The following is a 22952-nucleotide window of genomic DNA, read 5'->3' as shown; positions in this document are numbered from 1 at the left end:
TAAAATTTGAAAACCACTAGTGCAGATAATAAAAATTTTTCTGAATACATATGAATGTAGAAAATTGGACTTTGTAATCATATGAACAATACAACTTGTGGGCCAGGGACACTAAAATCATTCTAGAAACCACATTTAAATAAAATAACAATCTGCACATAGAATCATAAAATCAAAAGTACGTATTGTAGTCAATGAGTCCCCAGTGAAGACTTTTATGTAGGCTTAGGTAACAACTTAATACTTTATAAAACAGCTGCTTCTATGGACATGGTTTAACTATGTCCTCAGAGGTTCAAGTAGTAGAAACTGAGTCCTCAGAACAGAGGTGTTGATAGTTGTGTTGAGTCTTTAAGAGCTAGGACCTATTGGTAAGTAACTGTGTCACTAGAGGTCTTCAGAATGAATTAATATAGTTCTTATTGTGCTCCAGTTAGTTCTCAAGAAAGAGTAGTTACAAAGCAAACTCCAATTGTTCTATGGCATTGCTCTATGGCTTCCTGTTCTATATGATTCATTCTCTCCCTATCTCTGCTCTCTCTCTCTTCTCTCTGTCTCATTCCCTCCCTCCTTCTCTTATTCTCTCTTCCTTTGACTTCTCCCTTCTTCTTCCTGCTTTCTAGTTCTTTCATCTCTTTCTGTCTCTGTTTCTCTGTCTCTCTCTGTTTCTCTGTCTCTCTGACTCTCTCTCTGATTCTCTCTCTCTCTCTCTCTCTCTCTCTCTCTCTCTCCCCTCTCTCTCTCTTTCTCTCTGTCTTCTATTATGATGTGATGCAGCAAAAGGGCCTTTCACCATAGCCAAGTGATGCTGGTAGCACATTACTAATTCTCCAGAACCGTAGACTAACCTTATGTCATCACAAAGTACCCAGCTTCAGTATTTGATTATAATAGAAAACAGAATACTATAGATTCTCACTTATGTAACTGTATTCAGAAGTACATACACATGGGAAACTTGACTTGCTTCCCTTAATGCTTATTTAATAAAGTAAGGTAGGTCTCTGCTCTGTGCATGATGGCTTTCATGGCAGAGAGCGAAAGGAATCTCCCATAACAACATAGTGAACCAGAAAAAGACCATATGCCTGTCACCTACAGAGATGAGTGTGATCGTGCTTGACATGTACAGTGTTAGTAGCAGCCCCAAATTACTATGCATTACTATGAGTGTACATAAGTGGCCACTTAGAGTACAACACTCACTATAGTGGCCCTCTGTGCTGGCACACATAAACATAGGCCCAAGTACTTCCCATGTAACCATGATTAAGGGGATGTTTTTTCCCTCATTAGCACTAATCTTAGAAGTGCCTGGTCAGCAGTTATGTCTTTTCAAGTCTGACTCCAGTGGTATCTTCATACTATGGCTTTCATATGACTTATTCTAGAAGGACTTTGATACTGAGGCCAACACATAAGATCCATGCAAGAACACGAGAGTCATGCTAGTTGAACACAGACATGAGGTATACACAAGTTAGCCTAAGGGAAGAAAGGTTTGTTTTGACTCCTGGGTTCAGAGAGTTCAGCCTACGATCGCCCAGTGGTGCTTTGGGCGTGCAGCAGCACGATATATCATGGCAGAAGAGCTGCTCACTTCATGGGAGCAGGGAAGCAAAGGGAGAAAAGGATGAGAAGCCACAGAGTTTCCACTACTCCCTTCAAGGACATACTCCTGGTTGCCTAATTTTATTCAGATATGCCTCACAACCTAAATGTGCCATCTTCCAATAATGCTACCTAGTAGCCTATAGTCTCTTATACACATTGCGATAGATTTTTAACCTAAATGACAACACTGACATGTAAGTACCTTAACACGCAGAGATGAACCTAGCAAAACTGCTGAGAATCCAGTGGTATTTGACCTGTTTCAATATCTCCTTCAAGTAAAAGATAAGCTACTGCATAATGTACACTTTGCTAATAACATGTCTACTACTAACTTTACTGCTAACTAGTTTCCTGAACTTGGTAGACATAGCAATTAACGCTTAAACACCAGGACTGGAAAACCAGCAAGAATGAGAGAAAGATGAAATCCATGCCACTGCAAATGCATTGATCTGATGTATTTCACCTCCTCGGGGTTAAAGCTGGCTTTAGACAGTTCCTGGACCTTCTGGTGACTCATACTGGGTTTTTCTTACTCTCAGACTTTATGATATGGCAAATAAAGCAGATGTTAAATGAGAAGTATGGTCACCACACCAACTTTATGGGACCGGTTACATTTTTCAAAAATGGTCAAACTTCTTGAAATGTTTATTCTTAGTGTTTGTAATTCTCAAGTCAAGATCAGCAAACATATCTGCATCTTGGGCTCTGCCTCAGGAAGGCTCCCTGCTTTTACTGAGTGAGGGGTAGCTGCTCAAGCAGAGCCTCACTCACCCTCCTAGGATCTCAGATTTGCTCACGGTGTACAGACTGTCGACTGCAGAATGTTTGGCCATTACAATCCGATGATCAAATGGGGCAGCAGGAGCAGGGACGTCATCTGTAAGATGAGAAGAAAGGGGCTGTCCATCAGGAAGTCTGACCTCCTTTCAGCACTAAGCAGCATGTCTCAGAGTAAAAATTTGCTCATGTAAAACTAAAATACATTGGCCATCTGTCTTAGTCCTAATGATGCTAGATATAATTTTTCATTCCATGTATGAATGGACTGTAACTGAAGAATATGTTATCTGGTGTCTTTGAAAAGAAATGTTATTCACTCTTTAGGATCACTTTCTTTTTTTTTATAATTTATTTTTTCTCAAATCATAACTCATTCACACAGGGGTTATAAACACAGAAAGGTGGGATGTGGGGAAGGGAATGACAATGGAGTGTGGGTGTTCAGGGGGAATACAGATATCTTCAGAACAGGGTATCGGCTGGGTGAAGGTTCAGGGAACAAGTCACTATGACTCTGCCTATGACTCGCTTGTCCTTATCTAAGTTGGTATTGTCTGACAAGGCTACCTATTTACAAGGTCTATGACTACTCAGGCTTGTAAATTTCCACAAAAGCTGCCTGTTTACATTAGCTTATAGCCATCTGTTTCAATGTTTTTCCACTGAGACCTAAGACTTGGTGTTAGTATACATGTATGACAGGCCTATTGCTGATTTTAGGCCTATGGCTGATTTTAGGCCTTCAGTGTGTAAGCAGGGCTGCCCCTGACATCTCCTCCCTTCTCTAAGTATAGAAGGGCTGTGGCAATTCTAAACTTGCGAAGGCGGGGATAGAGGCCTGACCTCCAGTATTTGAAGGGGACCTTGTAGTGGCTCCAGTCCCCCTGTCGTTGTCCAGTGAGGGATGAGAGCAATACCCATCCTGATGTCTTTTTCCTGGAGAGGGGATAATTTTGACATCAACCCCTATGCAGTCAGGCTTGTCCCTCAGGGAACCCAGATAGACGTTTTTATGGTTTATTTATATTCCCTTGCAGTGCTTAGCCTCTCAGCCTAAGCAAGAATTCAGATCACCTGTCAGAGGGGGTTCTGCCCCTCTCTGCTTGGTCTAGGGGCAGAAGTCTCCCCATTTTAGGTTGGGTGGAGATGGGTTTTGGAAACACCCTGTATAAAGTAACAACCTCATCTTGAGTCTCGTGGTCCTCCATAGCTAACTTATGATAATGTATCTGAGTAGGTTTTGCTACCAAATTATTTATCTGTTGAATCACAGAGTTAGTCTGCATATTTGAGGGCCAGGGACCAGCAGAAAAAAGCAAAAAGAACCCAAATAATGGTCCCAAGATGGGAAGAAATAGGGTTGACATCCTTGGAGAGGCTGAAAACCAATTCTTGTACCAGCATTCATCTTTCTCTCTCTGATTTTTCTTAGGGCCTTCACTACCTATTTCATGCTCTCTTTAACCCTCCTTGTCTTGTCTATGTAAAGGCAACCTTGTTCTTTAAGGGCTGTACACAGTCAAGAGCTGTACACAGCCTTTTCTATTGTAATAGAGTAAATCAAGTCCAATAAGGATCTTTGCGATTTTAGGAGGTCTCTTCAGACAGCGAAACGAGGGATTTCTTCAGATTAGTGATGTCAATCTCTAGCTGTTTGATGTTCTTGTCAGTGGCCCTTCAAAGGTCTGAGTAGTATGAGTTCGGAGGCCAGCATCTGGATTTGAACTTCTAACAGCAGACATCATGGGTGATTCATTTTTACCTGGGATGCTGCCTGAGTTAAAGCTCCTTAGGATCACTTTCAGACAATGCAAAATAGCAAGAAATCTACAGTTCCAGGACAGTGTCATTGCTGGTGCTGGTGCTGATTCTCAGTGGAGAAGTAGTTTCCTAGCATGGACTAAATTCTTGGTCTGATCTCCAGCACCTCAATTATTTTTTCTCATATGTTTCCAAGCCCAGGATTATTTTTCATTTGACCATGAGAAATTAATTGATCCATCATTTTGGAAAATGGCCCTGTATAACTCATATTTTAATTAAAGCATAGGGGGAAGGGGGAGAAACATGAATTATTTCCTTATGTCACTGAAATATTTGATACTGTATATTACTCTTTTAAAATGTTTTAGTCTTTATTTCAGTGGCATTTAAAGTGCAGAGTTGAATTTTCCCTGGCTGAATGGAAATAAAACACCCAGTAAAACTTGCAAGTTATATTCTACAGCTATCCAATTTCTCCCACTTTCTACCTTCTACCATATATATTCAAGTGATAGTCCATATCGACATGAATCCTAACATAAATAGCTACTCAATAATATTTCTCAATAATATTTCTCCTAGTGGTCTTCATATTTTCCCATGACCATTGCTATTCATGAATTTTCTCATCCCCATTTAATTATTAAGACAGCTACTCCATACATTCAGCAAGGGTATAAAGAGAGGGGAGTAGAACAGCTATATTCTTTATTTTATTAACTCATTCATTCTTTCATTTAATTTTGATTCTTAAAGCCAGGATTTCTCTGTGTAGCCTTGGATGTCCTGGAACTCAGAGATTCACCTCTGCCTCCTGAGTGCTGGAATTAAAGGTGTGGGCCACCACTGTCTGGCTCCAAAACAGCTACATTATTTAAACTTGGCATTTATCCAATACATATTTCCTAAGCACTTATCTTGTTCTAAGTATACTACTAAATAGTAATATTAATTGTGTTTAATTAATTTAGCATTTTTATATTCAGACAACACAAATCTCTTAGAATCTAATTTGCTGTAAACATTTACTTTTGCTATAAATATACTTGGAAAAAACTATGGGAGAATTCTTCAGGAAGTATTCATTGCTTCACATTTTATTCAGGCTGGGATAATATCTCAGTGGGAAAGAAAGTTTTGTGTGCAAGCCTAAAGACCTGAGTTTGGATTCCAAGGATCCAAGTAAAAAGCCTAGTAATGAGCCTGCAATCTCAATGTTATGGCCACAAGCTGAGCTTCAGTCTCAAAGGAATATGGTGGGAAATGATAGAGATAGATCAGGACACTTGATATCCAACTCTGCCTCCACACTGTACAGGTGCACACCCTGAGCACACATATTTATAGGTTATATATATGTAGGCGTACACATATATACATATATATCATAATAGTCACATCTATAAAATAGATAATAGATGACAGGTAGATAGATTGTACATAGATAATAAATAGATAATAGATAGATAATAGATTGATGACAGACTATAGATAACTAGATGATAGAGAGATAGAGAGATAATAGATAAATGGATGGTGGATAGATAGATGATAGATAGATAGACAGACAGACAGACAGACAGACAGACAGGACTGGTTCTCTTGCCTATGCAAACAGTGTTGAAACATAATAATAACATTCATATGGCATATGTCTCCTTAAAGCTGTTACGATAAGAGAAGTTAAGTTGGAATTCTTGCTGGGGATAGAGAGGAAGCTTTAAAAGTCCAGAACAAAAAGCATGTCATACCCAGTGGGACCGTCGGATCTTGCTCTCTAGAGGTGGCCATTCCATCCTGGAGTCTATCATCCAGGCTCCTGGGTTGTCTGGTTTCCTCTGTCCTGTCTGTGGGCTCTTCCCCCGTACTCACTACATCTATTCTGCTCTTTTTGTTGTCCTCACTGAGGAAGCACTCCTCTGCCACCCTGCGCTTACTGCTGCCAGTAGACTCTGTCTGTTCGGTATTCTGGAAAGTGGGTCCTGATGCTGAATTTCCAAGGATTCCTGGCGTAGAAATGGTCTTTAGATTACTGATGCACCTAGAAAATAAAATACAATTGCAGTTTTCAAAGATTCAAGAGAAAATGTTCAGATCATCAAAACTCTTTGGGAACTGATACTTTCTTATGACAGTGTCTGGGGGAGACAATGTTCTCTGTGATACAGAGAAAACCAGTCCAGCAGTTGAGGACATCAAATCTAAGTACATTCAGACACAGAGTCTTCCAAGAATCTCACTTTGAGACCTAAAGTGGCCATTTATGAAACCTAACTTAATAGAAGAGATAAATTATAGAAAAGAAGCAATAATCTCTCTAAAGATTGACAGCCACTGAAGAGTCATTATTGGGGAAGATCATTAGCATTGTTTGGCAGGCTCAGTTCTTTCTAAGCACATCTTATAGTGACAGACTTTAATAACAATCCTGATTAATATATTGAAAATTAGATTTGCTCAAGATTAATTTCAAATGCTTTATACTAAAGCTAAGTAATAATCATGTCTTAGAGACATCAGAGGTGCTTGAATACTCTTTATTCCAAACACACAGTCATCATGCTTAGAGCAGCTAAGTTTAATTGGATACAAAAATTCCTGAATTTGTACTTGACAGTTCATAATTTTAATTTTAATTTTAAGGAAGAAACTTAGTCAATTATCTACTTCCAACAATACTAGGGAAGAAACTACCATTGCAAAATGGATTAGGCCCACTCTTTTAGGTCAGGTTTTTAATTTACAGCTTAACATAATCATAATTTAATTCTTAGCCTTAGAAAGAATATTTTTCTTTATTTTTAAATGACAGAACTTTTTCCACTTGACCTTTAAAGAGTACTGATTGCTGGTGATTCTAAAAATGGTGATCTTGGTATTGGTGTTAAGACTTAGAACAATCAGATGGGCCTCAGGGAGGAAGCTCCGGCTTAGCTTGAGCAAGGCCCTGAGCTCCATCCCCAATGGAAAGAAGCAAGGAAAGAAGGAAGAGAGGGGCTGAGGAATGGAGAAAGGAGGAAAGGAAGGGAGGGGAGGGCAGAGGAAGAATGAAGAAGAGAAATAACTGGAAATAACTGAAAATCCTGGCTAGAAGAAAGAGAAATAGCAGAAAAATAGCAAAATGTAGCCATGAAAAAATCAGTGTACAACAGAAGAGTGGGTTCTAAACATTGCCTTTAAAAGTGTCTTCATTTTTCTTTCAGAATGGCTTCAAATATCACAGCACAAAGAGCTGTAAGACACAACAACTGTGGATATGTAATCCTACCTTTCATGAGACGAGCCACCATTCATGTCCTCAGTGTGCTTGCTTTCAGTCGAGTGTTTGCCCTGCACTGTTCCACTTGCAGGTGTTGAAGCTCTGTTCTCAGCTTCTATTCCTCTGGAATCTTCCTCAGAAGGAATCCCACTTTCCCCTGCACTGCTATCTTCAGTGTCTTGTTTATCTCCCAGGTTGATGCTTTCTTGTCTCTCCAGACTTCCTATGTATGGAGCACCTTTTGCACCTGCGTTCTCTCTTAGCTCCGTGGAATTCCTCTGAACAAATTCTATCCTGTCTTGCCTTTCCACGTGACATATGACACAACTCCTCTGCACTTCTGTGGCACTGGTCTTCTCTGAATTTTTCTTGTTGAGCTTGGTAATCTTTTCTTTCTCGGAAGAGAATTGGTCTTCCTGGTCAGATATCTCTAGAAGCCACAGAACACAAAACATTTTAATGAAGAATGCACATGATGACTTTAATTTTGGCTTTATTTAATGGTACCTCTCTTCTGGCTCTTATTAGACAGTCGATTCAAGCTTTCAAAAGCAAAGCAGAATAAAATATACCCAGCTGACTGATAACTGCATGTCAAGAGATTTTCTGATTAGTCATAGGTATGGCCAAACCCAATCAGATAAGGATACTAAAACAAACAAACAAACAAACAAACAACCCAGCATCCTTTTCTACAGGATTTAGGAATGTGTGATTTCTTCTGAATAAGAGTAGCAACAGAACTTTTTCCATCACTAGTAAATCTCCTAAGATGTTACCTGTGAGGGCTGATGTCCTTCCTCCTTTGACAATTGTCCTTCCGTTTAGTGCACGGTTGGACCACACATTTTCCTCAGCCTGTGGGTGCACAAACAAGCAACTGAGGTTACCAACAGGGCACACAGAGCTTAGCTTCAGCACTATTGGCACAGACTATCTGGTTCTTCATGCGAAGAGCATCATAGTACAATGATGTTTAGCATTATATCTGGCCTCTCCCAACCAGTGCCAGGAAAAACCCACCTTCCAGAAGTAAGCGCCAAAAGAACAGACTTCAGACAATTAAAATTTAATTTCTTAATTAGTTTCACAGTGCATAATACATTGTTACTGACTATATTTACCTGCTGTGCAAAAATATCTCAACCATATTCTTGTCTCTCGTAAATGTTGTTCATTTAAAATAATATTAATAAATCAAAATGTCCCCAAAGATTATTTCATTTCCTCAGGAGTAAGGGGAAATTTTTTCCAAGTTGAAATTAATATATTATATAATTCAACCATGGATGGCAAAAGCACTGAAACTAACAGTCATGTAAAGTATAAAATAATCTGAATTAATGGAACCCTATATAAACAGCAATATCAATGAAAATGAGCTCACTATTTTCAAAGAAACTCTGTAACTCTGTCATGGTGTGTAGAAGGTAACCCAACTTCATTACTTCATTAAAGGGTTTGAATAGTGTGTTTTCCACCCTTGACCTCCACTTTAGTTGTCTTGGTTTGGCTCGCATATAAATTCAATAAATATCAGAGAATATATGTGAATGAGTGTTCTAAACTACAAAGACATGAAGGCAGTAGGCTTCATAAAAATGGGCCTTTTCTTCCCCTAGAAGATGCCTTTCTCTCATACAATTAAATGTTTTCACAATCCTAGCTTTCCCAGGTTAGCTTAACAAACCCTTTCACATACAATGTGACAGGTGAACATCAGCCTAATGTACACAAGTTCTAAATTATACATTAGAAATTGATAAAAATCATATGAAGCCACAAGGAATCAATCTCTGCTCTTTGGAGCAGAACATGATTTACCTTGGAGTTCTGCAAAAATCAAATATCACAGAAGTGCACAGTGTAGGGATTAAGACAAATTCCAAATACTCTTATAACTCAGAAGGCTTCCTTTTTCCAAATGGGCATTTCACAACACAGAGGAACATTTAGTACATTTTTTTGAAAGCCAAGGTTGGAGATCAAAGCTATAGAAAGCCTCTCACTTTTAAATGCAAATAAAGTATTTAAGTGCAAATAAAGATATGGCTGGGAAAAAGGTCAACTTCCTTGAGTGAAGCCAGTAGCTACTTCAGTATGTGGGCATAGAAGTTCGTATTTATACAATACCAGCGTCCCTTGTAACATTTGACCAAACTGTTTTTGATAATCTATTTCCTACTAGATGGTGGCTTTATTGTGGCCATGGTGCTTAGTCCAGAGATGTCACAAAGTGATGATGATGATGATGGCGATGATGATGATGGTGGTGATGGTAATGGTGGTGGCAGCAGCTGTGGCAGTGTAATGATGGTGATATAAATGAAGAAGATGATGATGATAGTGTGGTCATGATGATGGAGATAATGATGATGAAGACGGTAATGATAACTAACACGTATTGGACACAGACAGTCTGTGAGAAATTCTTCGATGTATTTTGCATGATTAACTCACTTGTGATTCTCAGAAACTCTTTGAGAGAGACTATCGACCATATTTTTACAATGAAGTCAGGATTCTAATTCATTTCTCTGTTTGGTCTGTGCTCTAATGACAGTGTGTTCTATATTTTTCTGGTATAGAAAAGGATTTTAGCCAACCTGTATAGTTAATATTGTTTGGGATCTACCGCAGAATAGGCACCATGGAATAAAAAGAGTAACAGTTGGGGCTATAAAATAAAAGCATTAGCACAGTGAGGAAGATATATATGTTCATTAGTTAAAAGATTAGAATTAACATGGAAGAGGGGAGAAAGAGATAATTTAATTTTAATTCTGAAAAGTCAAATAAGGCAGTTTAACAAATTGTGTTGGTGGCATTTTTGTCTCTTGGTAATTTCTCTTCTGGAGTGAGTATTTCTGGAGTATTGGTACGCTTTAGATACAGTAGATAAAGACACTCTCTACCAAGCATGGCTCTCTACCATGCTTTGGGATTTAACCTATGTGGCATAAATGTTACAGTAAGAGCAAAAATATGCTTAATAATAATGAAAACCTGGTAGGTTTATTCTAACCCATCAAAGTATGTAAAATATGGGTATATAACTGCAGAGCCAGTCGGACCAAGAGTATCCGCTGGCAAATGTGAGAATGCTGTGTTCATGCTGTTCAGAGTCTGGGCTAGCCAAGGGCAGAAACTGTCAGTGCTGAAGGCACAAGAGCCAATCACTAGGCAGGACATATTGTGATTATGTGCCACACATGTTTTACCATTTAAATAATGCAAGGCCTCCACTCATTGCCACAGGCTGTTTATAGCTTCATTTCCCTATGTAATACTGACATCTAGAGGAACTTTGAACTGAAGCATCTCTAATAAGCTGAAGTATCTTTTTTTCCTCTCTTCCCCTAGCAACCTAGTGGGACTTCATTCCAAAGCCTTGTCATTTTGCATCTTCATTCCTCCACAGGAGTTCCTAAAATAGGACACAAGTCTATGGATATGTTTTATTTGTCACCCAAACATGACATTTGTTTCCTGTGAATGTAGTAGTCAGGATCAGTGCTGTTAAGCCAGATATTCCTAAAACCGTTGCCATCATCCCACAAGAGAGGAAGCCTCACCAGGATCGTGCTCTTCTGTTGGATTCCCGAGAGGAACCAAAGAGCTCATTTCATTCAGATTCATTTATTCATCATTTAAATAAGGTGTATGAATTTTCATATGGATACCTTTGCCAGTTTCTACCAATTCCTTTTGCAACAACTCTCTTTAAATTTATATTTTACACGTTTAAAAATGTGCATTAATAAAATTTGGCAAACACGATTTATGAGTTACTATAATCAAAGTCTCTAAGAACAAACATGCCCACATTCATTATCAATGCTTATCACACATATCACGCCATATCAACTCTACAGTAACACAGATGTCACTCGCCATAGGAGCCAATCGTGCACCTTGGTGGACACCCACTGCCTGGGCATGAGTTTCTTTTTGTCCTGTACTTCAAACCTGGTTTAGGACCACATCCAAACTCTCTCAGAAGTGAGGGATGACAAAAGGGAAACTAACCCCAAGAACAACTTGTGCCTACTCCTTCTTTCATTCTAGTCAATAAAAACTATCATTTTTCTATCATTAATTTATTTATTCACTTTACATCCTATCGCTGCCCCCTCATCCCAGTTCCCCCTACAGTTACTCCCCTAAACCCCCATACCCTTCTCCTCTGAGATGGTAAGGACACACCCAAATCAATTCTAAAATGGATTTAACCTTAACAATCACAGTAAAAGTGAAACCCCCACTAGACTTCCACAATACTGTTATCAGCTTTTGTGTTGTTGGGCCACTGTCCTCTGACTGGGATCTGAGAGTATTCTATTTTTGTTTCTCTAGCACTTGAACGAGAGAATTTAGAGCTCTAAAAAATGGAAAGCAAAGTGTAGTGAAGAGAGGAAGCGTTTGCAGAACCAGGTCTATCAGTGTGGGAGCGTTCTGTTCTGCCATTAGGCTGCAACAGAGGAAAGCGAAGCTTCCCTGGGGACCATCTCGGAGCATCTCTGACATTCATATCCATCACTTCACTTCAGAACAAAATGTTACATGACAATTATATTCCTGCATTTGGGGATTATAGCTGCTTGCTTCAGAACAGAAATTTGTAACATTACACATGGAACATGAGCAAGACTGAACCTCAATAGTGGCTTTGTATCTTGTTGCTATGGCAATGCCATGGTGAGCACTTTCTGGTCATTTTAACCCAATTCCTAATAATATAAAAACAAAGTTATAATGATCTAAAATGACTTTGTTAAATTTTAATTAGGTTCTTAATGGGAGAATTGAAAATAATTTCTGAATATAAAGAGGATGATTTTTAGAAAAACAGTAACTTTTACTACATTTTCCTATTGGAGTATAAAAGATTAATTTTGACATTTTATTTCTCCTGTTTGTTTGTAGCGAGTGTGCCAGAGCAGAGCATGTCAGAGGACAGCTTGCTGAGTTGATTCTCTCCATCTATCATGTGGGTGCTGGCAACTGAGTACAGGTCACCATGCTTGGTAGAGAGTGCCTTTATCTACTAAGCCATCTCATCAGCCTGATGAAAGACTAGTTTTAGAGATCATTTGTAAGCAAATCTATTTCTCTTGATATGTAGATGCTCTCAAATTCCTGGTGCATAAAACAGAGAAAATGCCCTGTGTCTCTGGTCAGACAGGAGGAATTCTCTCTCACACAGCACAGCCTGTGTTGTGGGCTGTGGCAACTGGCACGGGGTAAAGTCAAAACAGGGTCTCACTGATGGAATCTAGGAAGGAAAGTGTTGGCCTTGACCTCAGAACTGAGGGAGTGGCTCCTCCCTGAGTTGTGGATGACATCAAGCAGAATCAGTCACCTGAGTAAATAACCCTGCCCGGAAAAATGAAAGCCGGTGGATGTGTCCACAGGTCAGGGAAGCGTGTTTCATTCAGAGCCATGAAAACTGGACTTCAGGGGTCTGCTGGTAAAGCTGCTAGTTCAGTGAAGTCTAATTAGACCATCTGTCAAATGAAGATACATGGAAATATAATGTGGACTTTAAGTTCCAATTTTTGAAAAGATACTGTATTCTTCAGCCTTCTCCCACAGAAAAAGTCAGCACAGCATAATGTTGGTCCAGTCATCTTCTTTGGCTGTTCCTTGATGACAAAGATCTCTTCTTTTCTTTTTTCTTTTTGTCTCTTTTCTTTTATTGAAGGTTAAACCTAGGACTTCATGTATACTAAACAAGTCCAAAGCCCAAAGCTTACTTGGATAGTATGTCTAAAGGAGTTTTGAAAGACCAGTGACTGAGGCTGGCTACAGAGGCCAGAGTGTGGACCCCCAGTGTCTACTCCACCTTTATTGGAGGTACAGGCTATGGATCACAGCTATAAATGTGTCCCTTCATGCTGTTATTCAGCCTATCCCTGGCAATTTTAGAAAAAAAAAAAAAAAACAGTTTAAAACAAACCCAACTATTAGCTTTTACCTAATGTTTAGTTCCACTGGGTACTTAGTCATATATATCTTATGCCCATGCTAAGATACATTATAAAAGATCCACAATTTTTTTTAATTTTACTTACTTTTGCTTTATGTGTATGGGTATTTTATCTGGGTATATGTGTGTCTACTACATGTGTGCCTAGAACCCAAGAAAGACAGAAGTAGGTATTGGATCTTTTGGAACTGGAGTTGTGTTGTTAAGTCTCAGGTGGATGATGGGAATTGAACCTGGGTTCTCTGGAAGAGCAGCCAGTGCTCTCACCCACCCTTCATCCTTTATTTCCTCACATTTCTTTCTACTTCCTTCCTCCCAAAAGAGAGAACTTAAGGGTTCTTTGGAGAGTCAGTTGTGTTGGATTGTGTTTTGCTGGGAAAAACAAAACATGTGAAGGAGTGTTTTTCTGAAGTGGACGCAGGTGAAAGACTAAGGCAGACTTGTGAAGGACTGTTGCACTGAAGCAGACACAGGAGAAAAGATGTTCTGATAAAGCAAGCATTCGAAAGGACATGGGATGAAAAATTCTTTGCTAACCACATTCATGTACTGTTGGTGCACCTTACATTGCATAGTTGAATTTCATTTGTCAGGACTCTGCAGATTCTGGCTGATTGGATGCACATGCTGAGGCAAGACAAGTGCTGAGGCAAGGCACGTGGAGGACACGTGATATTTAGAGAGTATAGATAGGACTTGACGGAGTGATGGAGACAGAGCTAGGCTTGCTGGTACAGCTTGCTGTGCAACATTTGTGGGTCTCACGTCTTCACAGATCTTCGATTCCCTGAGAGAGGCACAGCTGAGAACTTGCCTTGTGTCACCCCTATTGCTAACCCAACTCTACCAAACAGGACTGCTGGTATATTGATGATGTGTCTGTGAGTGGATGGAGCTGCTACTGCCTGCTAACTGTGAACTGAACTGCCAATTTCCAGGCAACACAGACAGGTGTTGCTCCAAAGAACCTTTCTAAGCAGGTCCACTCTCCTCCGGCACACACTGCCCCCATCCTTTCTTTTCCACTACCTCTGCTGGGTGATGGGCTACAATAGAGGTTAAAGCATTTATAACCATCATTAAAAACAGGATTTGAAAAAAATTTAAAGTAACAGAGAATGCAGAGCCCTTTGCCTTTGTTTGTTTCCCCTTAGATGCTGACTTTTCTGCACGCCACTCCACCTCCACATCTGCCTTCTTTTGCTCCAAAAACTCTTGGCTCTGAATGCCAGGTCCCTGCTCCTAATGGTTCTAATACAAGTGGTAGCAAAGGAGGTGGGTCTCAGACCCTGAAGTCCTCTTAACCCTACTCACAGTTGTGTGAATGTACTGCAACCCTTGAGAGCCACCAGTCTGTCTTTCACTGCCCCCAAGCCCATTTTACTTGTCAGGTACTCATTCCTCACTCTCATCAAACCTTCAAGCATCTTTCATCTCATCTAGAGCAGAATACCCACAAACCCCTGTCTCACCTTTGACCCAGGTATACAGTGTGTGAGTGGAAATCATCCAAAGCATTACCATGGGGATCCCAAGTCTCCTTTCAAAAGTGACCTGTAGGGTACCCAAGGAGAACTGTAAAATAAAAAGCCAATATCCTTAACTACACCTCTAGTCCTCTGTCTGAAGGCCTTCTGGTTACTCCTTAGTCACAGTGTGATAAGTAGCCAGGGAAGGGCTCAAGTTGATGGAGAGAAACGTCACTGGACAGGTTACAGATTTATAGCTCTTTATATAAAAGTAAGTCTGAAACGCATAAGCCATGGTATCCTTCGGTCTCCTTGGGATTCTGTATCACAATAACACTTGAGTGTGCCAAAACCAGCACTGTCACTTCTAAAAAATTGTGAATGTGGGCCAATGTATGAGGAATGAAATTCAAAGGGAATCCTTACTGTTTTACATTCATTTGGTTAAACTGAGTCTTACATGTAAAATTCTTTTTGTAATTATACAAGACTAAATCTTGGAAGATTTGCAAATGAAGTTTACAGTGTTTTTTCATCACCCAATAAAGCTTTTGATTTCTTCCACTGCAGACAGTTTTAAGAGCGTTCATTTCACTTGGTGTTCTCAGTGTCCATTTTATTTTAGACTCAATTTTATCCACCTCCCATCTCCCACCCCAAACATTTGTCCTATCAACCCTCATTCCCGCAGACCAGCTCTCTGTGGTGTCATACGCTGGCAAAGCCTGGGTAGGAACACAGTGTCTTCTAGTGGAGGGGATGTGTCGTCCTGTGAATGGTAGGGTCCTCAGAGATCTAAACTTAGACTAACTGGGCAAAATACTTAACCTCTTAATGACTTGCCTTCTACATGTTCCCCACAAGTAGAAAATGCTAGGATATACTACAGAGCAGAATGGCTTTTGGAAGGCTACCATTTTAAAGCAATAAGAAGCTACAAAGCTCTTCAAAATGTTACTAAACTCGGTATATGTAATATGAAGCCTAGATTAAAAACTAATGGCCAGGAATTGAGGGGGGTGGTAGCATGTAAGTGGCTCTGCTGGTAAAGCCTAGTGACTTGAATTGAACCCCTGGAATCCATATAGTAGTAGGAGAGGACTGAATCATAGAGCATACACATTCCATAGCCTGCATATAACATTGAGTAAATAAATAAATAAATAAATAAATAAATAAATAGTTTAAAACCTAATTGGTTCTAAATACACTAATCCATTAGTTGTCTGCAACCTTCTACTCAATATGGGTCTGTGGACTGGCAGCAATAGCATTACCTGAAACCCTATTTGAAATGCATACAAAGGCTAGGAGAGCAGCTTAGAGGTACATCCAGTGACTGGTGTGCATGCCTCTGGGGCCTGTCACCAGAACAAGGAAGGAAGAAAAGAAGGAAGGAAGGAAGGGAGGGAGGGAGGGAGGGAGGGAGGGAAGAAGGAAGAGAGAAAGGGAGGGAGAAAGGGAGGGAAGGAGGGAGGGAAAAAAGGAGGGAGAAACAAAGAAACAAAGGAAGCAGAATCCTAGCCCCCACTACCTAGAACCTGCATTTCAACCAGTCCTCAGATAATTTCTATGCACATTAAAATTTGAGAACATGGAACTGGAAAATCCATATAATAAACTAGTGTGAATAAATTAAACAAATATTTGTGACAGCCTTTTAATGCTGTCTCCATCTTTAAAGATCTCACCAGCTAATCTCTTATATACACGAACTCACAGGGGAGACAACAGGAATGGGGAAATGGCTGACAACACTGAGCTGGTCTGTCTGTCTGTCTGTGTCTTCTTCTTTCAAAAGAAGTCACATTCGAGAACCCAACACTGGGAATAACATCAATAATTTTCTCAGAGTATCCAGACCCTGACAATGGTCAGGACTCCCAGCAGGAGCTGGGAAAGGACAATGTATGGTGGGTATATCATGCTTAGAATTTTCTAGTAATTTTGGGGTATACAGACTTTCAGACTTGGATCTCAGAGAAAAACAACATTAAGACTGGTGCAACCATGTAAGAGTGAGTTCTAGAGAACTGGGAATACAGTGGTCAGAGTGTATGAAGGAGACTGGTCCCAGGATCTATGCTGACATTAAAATCCACAGATGCTCAAGTTTCTTGCATCAAATGGTGTAGCCCTTACTTACATGGAAACTACACATGTTCCACATGCTTCCAATTATCTATAGCTTCCTGATGCTGCTTAGTGCCATGTAATGCCGTGTGAATGAGTGGTTGCTATATATTACCACTTGGGAAATAATGACGTCTGTACATGTACAGAGCTGACAAAATTGTCCCCAAAATGTTCAGTCGGTTGAATTTACACGTCCAGCAATCCTTGTATGTAGAAATTAAGTCTGTATGCACTGATTGGCTCTACCAGGGCAAAGAATACAATTATAACGAAATAAGCTTTTAACTTGGATTCTTCTTATAAATGTGCCCCAAAATACTTTCATGTAGAGAAAATTGCCAATCTGTACCTCCATAAAAAACAATAGTCTTCTTAGACTACAAATATTTGTGTCACCACTAACATCTGGAACTCTATTCCTACTGTGGTTTTTTAAAATCATTCACCATTTGGCCACCTTCTCAACAAATGTCTTATTTCTAATGAAAATCAGAACATGAACTGCAAATGCTCATTTGTCATTCACATTTACGAAACTTCAACATGTAACTCCTTTAGCACATTAGTGCAGAGAGACATTTCATGAGTGCTTTTGGTGAGAAAGAAGAGGTTTCAATTAGTCATGGTCACTGCCACTGTTCAGTTTACTGTAATTATCGAATATTCTTTCCAGAAGGCAAGAACAAACAGTAGCTATTTCCTTTGAAACAGCTGACGAGACTTCTGTATACATCATCTAGCCTAACACTGAATAGGTGTGAAATGTCTTTATATTTTACTGTTAAAGTCCTTCACAGCCAGGTATAGCGGCACTATATCCACTGTCCCAGTTTCCTATGAGACTGAGGCAGGACTACTCTTGCCCAACAGTTCAGGAATAGTCTAGCCTAGACAACATAGCAAGACCTGCCTTAGAGAAAATATCATGTATGTAATTCTACTGTCCCTTCTGCTTTATAAATCACAAAATGGCTGAGAAATTAGATGAAAGGCTGACACCATCAATGAGCACATGGTGAAGCTTCTGATACAATAAAGTGTTCCTCAGGTGCTTTATTCGGACCTTCAAAGGACTTCCCAGTGGAGGCACTCCTAATTAAGAAGGTCTCTGTAGCTCATGAAGGAAGCAGTCTGTACTTATTTTCTTAGCGTCTATAGTTCATGTCCCCTTCTCAGGAAGCAAGAGCTCCACTTGGCTTTAAGATCAGGCTCTCACTGCATCAGCGACATCAACCAGAATTCTGCTGCAGACTCAGTTTCTCAAGTGTCCCTATCTCTAAAGGTGACTGGAGTATAGGAACTCAGTGCTCCATTTGTTTTAAATCCTAAGTTTTATATTCAGAAGTAGATACTCTGTGTCAGGTGTTAGTGTGCATCTAAGTTTTAATTTATGTTCTGCTTAGATTCCTCTGTGGAGAAGCACATTATTAGTTATCTCTGAAATAACAGTCTTTATTTGAAGAAAAATACATGGAAATAAAGACAAGGAAATTTGGGGGGTTGATGGATAAGTTTAGAGCCTTGTCCAAAGTGATGGCATCAAGGGTCTTGCCCATACCTAGACTCAACAATGTACTCTCAATGTACTTTTTGTGTGCGTTATTTATACCTCAAAATAGAGGTTTTTAATTGGGCATAATAGCAGATAAGATTAGGCCAGATTGTGGTGGTTGTGCACACCCTTAGTCCAAGCAATTGAGAAGAAGATGCAGCCAGATCTCTATCTCTGTGAGTTCAAGGCCAACCTGGTATAGAGTGAGTTCTAGGACAGCCAGAGATATACAAAGAGATCTTGTCTTGAAAAAAAAATAGATTAAGAAAACTAGATTAGTGACTATATTAGTAGGTCTTACATTAGTATAACTAATCCCTGAGATAATCAGCTTACAAAGAGAAAAGGACTATCTGTACTTATAGAGGTTTCAAGCTAGGATAAATTGGGCCCACTGCTCTGAGCTCCCTGGTGACACACTCATGAACAAAATGCTATGTGGGAGAAGGAAGAAAGGAAAGGGCCAGAATCCCATAATGCCTCAATGCTGTCCTTTCAACGATCTAAAAACTTCCAACTGGAGGTTGTACCACCTCCCAACTGTGCCACCTTGGGGACCAAGCTCTTACTTAACACATGGGCTTTGAGGGGGGAACTTGAGATCTAATTTAGCAATGCCTGTGGAAACTAAAGAGAATCCTTGGATTCAGCCTTTGCCTGTGCAGTCCTTGAAAACTCTGAGTGCTACCTTCCTTCTTTGGCTGTGGACATCTTCAAATGGATCTCTCCAGAAGAGAAGAAAAAATGAATGAAGGCAGATTTGCTCTTCTTTCACTGTGCTGAGAGCTGCAGTAAATTAATGTTTACAATGGGGTGACAGCTGGTCTCTGCAGCACACCGCTCACAGATGGAAGGTTCAACTGCGGGTATCCCAAGAACAGAATTCAAGTCTGCTTCTAGTTAGAAACCTCATAAAACCATGCTCCATCTGTGTTTACCACATGCAGCTGTGCCTTCCCAACTGCTTAACAAACTTTCTCTCCTTTGTGAACACTGCCCTGAAGAAGTGCACAGGCACAACCACTTGAGAAGCACACGTAGTGAGCAAATGTTTCATAAGACAACACGAGGCCATAGATGTGTGTTCTTTCCAAGTGACCGTTTGCAGCCTGAGATAATTCATCAAATTACAGAATAGAAATCCAAACTGTGAAGTGAGAAACTGCTTTAAAACATACAAGGATTTTTTTCCACCTATCCAGATTCTGTCTCACTATTTTTGTATATTAAAATTGAGGTAGTAGTCTAAATATATTTTAATTTCACATATAACGAGATGGGTTCAGTTTGTCATTTAACAATCACTAATAAAATTGTTCATTTTGAATTGATTCAGATCTGTACTGATACTCTAAAATCGATCATCCCATTATTGGTTGAGCAGATGTGTGCAAACATGTGACTTTCTGCGGCAACATTCATCAAAGCTGAGCATGCACAGTGCTTCTTGTGTAATTACTTTGCTATTGATCATCTTTATTCACTCCCATAAAATCAACAGTCTTGGCATGAAATTGTCCTGCCTAACAGACCAGTTGTGTGATGTGACAAGGTGCATGCTCAGGCTCCAGGGAGATGCCACAAACATGACAAGAATTTTATCACTTACAAATTCTACTTTTAGTTTGTATAACCTGAAATTTCTCTTAACTAACAATATTATGACAATAAATGTCAAAGTCAAATTTGACTTCCCTTTTGAGTTTAAAAAAAAAGAAAAGCAAATGAGTACTATATTCTCATGAAAATTAACATTATAAAAATGAGGATTCCAACTCTAAAAATATATTCCTGTATTCAAAACCTAAAATCTATATTTTTTCAAATCAAGATGATTTATTACCTACGAGTATTTGTTTTTAATGAAATTGCATTCCATTTAAATGCATTATATTTTTATTCAAATATTGTTCCCATCAGTTCTTGTTCAACCAAATTTACATTCATAGAACACACATAACCTTTTCCTTCTAAAAACTCTAATTTATTAACATTTAGGAATAAGAATTTTGATATCAATAATCTAAACTTTATATTGAGAGATACTCTCTCTAAAGCATGCTTCACTTGAATAATGAGTAATGTTCAAGAAAATTTCCCTGCTAAAGTCACAAAAGAATAATCAAAGAACACTAGTTCAAAATAATAATAAAAACCTGGGAAAGCTAGTGATGAATTTATAAACGTATTTATACTTAAAAATATTGTAAATATTGCTGAACCAAAAAGATGGCTCAGTGGGTAAGATCACTTACCAAGTAAGCCTGAGGACATGAGTTCAAATCCCCTGAACCCATCATGGAAGAACAGAATGATCTCCTAATAGTTGTCCTCTGACATCCCCCCCACCCCCACCCCCCTGTGTGTGTCTCTCTCTCTCTCTCTCTCTCTCTCTCTCTCTCTCTCTCTCTCTCATGCATAAACACACAGACTCTCATACACACATGCACATAATGAAAAGAACTATGTGTGCTCATGAGTAGTATTTCTTAATGAAAACTTCACTTTTAAAACTTGGCCTCTGAGAGTTACATGTGGTTTCACTCTTTTGTAATGGTTTAGTGAGTTAATTTTAGAATATATAAGAGTTGGTGTTTGCATATCAGGGCTTAACTTTGCAGGTTTGCCCCACAGTGAACTCTCTTTTGTCATCTTGACTGTTTAAAGAGGAAAAAAATGACTCACCTGTTAACAAAACAAAAGGAATTATCCAACATCAAAAACTGTACTTTTACTTTTCCACAAGCCCTCCATGTCTGCTCTGACAGCCATAATCACCCAGTGCTTAGAGCTCCTGGAAGCTCACAGCTACTGACAAGGGCTGCTGCTCTGGGTTAGTCAGGAATCTGTCCTAGCCCCCTTCTCTTAGCTTGTCACTGTGCACTCCATAATATCACTACAAGTTCTAGCTCCCATAGAGGATGTGGGTACTCCCATGCAGCAACTTTTACTAGAGAAAGAACTGAGTTCATCTCCTGAGACATAAATTATCCTATATGACTCACATCCCTGACACCACAGAGTTTCTTTCTAAATGAGTAACTCTGATATGAGACCTTTTAAAATAGTGTAGCCATTCTCTTAGAAGATGCTTGGACCTGTTCACCATGGCTGCTGTGGCCCGCCTCCTGCTAGTGATGCCCGTCATCTCTCTACACTGGCCACCGTAATACCCTGGCAGTCCTCTCCTTCACTAGTCTTCTTGGCATCTATGAACACTGAGCACATTTATTCTCACTCCTCCTGGTAAACTCATCCAGCCTTCAACTCTACACCAATCATTTCAAAATGTATTCCTCTAAAACAATAATTACTAAATCCTAACATTTGGTTATACTATAAAGGGTGTGTGTGTGTGTGTGTGTGTCTGTGTCTGTGTGTGTTATACATGTGGGTGTGCAAACTTGTATGTACATGGAGGTCAGGGGATGTTGGCTGTCCTGTTATTTCCACCTGATTCCTTTGACACAGGGTCTTTCAGTGAACTTGGAGCTAGGCTGGTGGCCAGCAGCCCAAGCAATGTTCCCTTCCTAACCTCGTGAAACACTTATGTGTGGCCACATTTAACTTTTTACATGAGCACTGGGAATTTGAACTGAGGTGCTCATATTTGCCCAGAAAGTACTTTCACCTCCGGAGTCATGTCTCCAAACCCAAGGGTTTTGAACTTTATGTCTCAAAAAGAAAAAGTCATCTGTCATCAACCTCTTCTTCTCTAAGTTGGCTTGTTGCTATAGTTTGGATATGGAATGTTCCTCACAGGCCATGTATTAGAGGTTTGGTCTTCAACTTGGTGCTTCTGGGAGGCAGTGGAACTTTTAAGAGCCAAGGCTTAGTGATAGGTCTTAGGTCACTGGAAGAATATCCTCAAAGGGATTGTGGGATGCCACCCCTTTCCTCTCTCTCTCTGTTTCCAGACTGAATAAGATAAACTTCATTCCACTACTGGCTCCTTGCCATGATATGTTGCCCTCACCCACACAATCCCCAAAACAATGGAGTTGCCTGACTTTAAATTATAATCCCCCAAACTATGAGCTAAATTAAGTCTTCCTTCATTTGTGACTCATTTGTGGAACTATGGAATTTGGAGCAGAAAGCCTGATCTGTGAAGAATTTTCACCTCTAAGAATGCTAGGTCAAGGCTGCAGAGATGTCTCAGTCAGTAAAATGTCTCTCGGGTAAACCCAAGGACTTGAGTTCAGATCTCCAGCAACCATGTAAAGGTCAAACCTAGTTGCACATACCTGTGACCTCAGTACTGGTAGGAAAACAGACAGGCAGATCCTTGGGACACACTGGTCAACTAAATCAGTGAAATTCAGGTTAGTGAGAGGTCCTTCTTGAAAGATAAGGTAGAAGGTAATTCAGGAAAAAAAA

At 39.7% G+C, this 22952-nt stretch overlaps 1 protein-coding gene across 1 annotated transcript in view; it reads right to left on the bottom strand.

The window, feature by feature from the left end:
* Mylk4 (myosin light chain kinase family member 4) overlaps positions 1 to 22952 on the bottom strand; it is a 78499-nt gene that overhangs the window by 18430 nt on the left and 37117 nt on the right. Inside the window, exons 2-3 of the mRNA XM_028775707.1 lie at positions 8206 to 8284; positions 2395 to 2500 (exon numbers count right to left, since the gene is read on the bottom strand). Coding sequence (XP_028631540.1) covers positions 2395 to 2500; positions 8206 to 8284 — 185 coding nt within the window. The remainder of the gene's footprint in view (positions 1 to 2394; positions 2501 to 8205; positions 8285 to 22952) is intronic.

The sequence above is a fragment of the Grammomys surdaster genome, unplaced genomic scaffold, assembly GCF_004785775.1.
Source record: "Grammomys surdaster isolate TR1022 unplaced genomic scaffold, NIH_TR_1.0 258, whole genome shotgun sequence".
Lineage (NCBI taxonomy): Eukaryota > Metazoa > Chordata > Mammalia > Rodentia > Muridae > Grammomys > Grammomys surdaster.
Note: the sequence above shows the minus strand (reverse complement) of the source record. Positions and strands in the feature narration are given on the sequence as shown.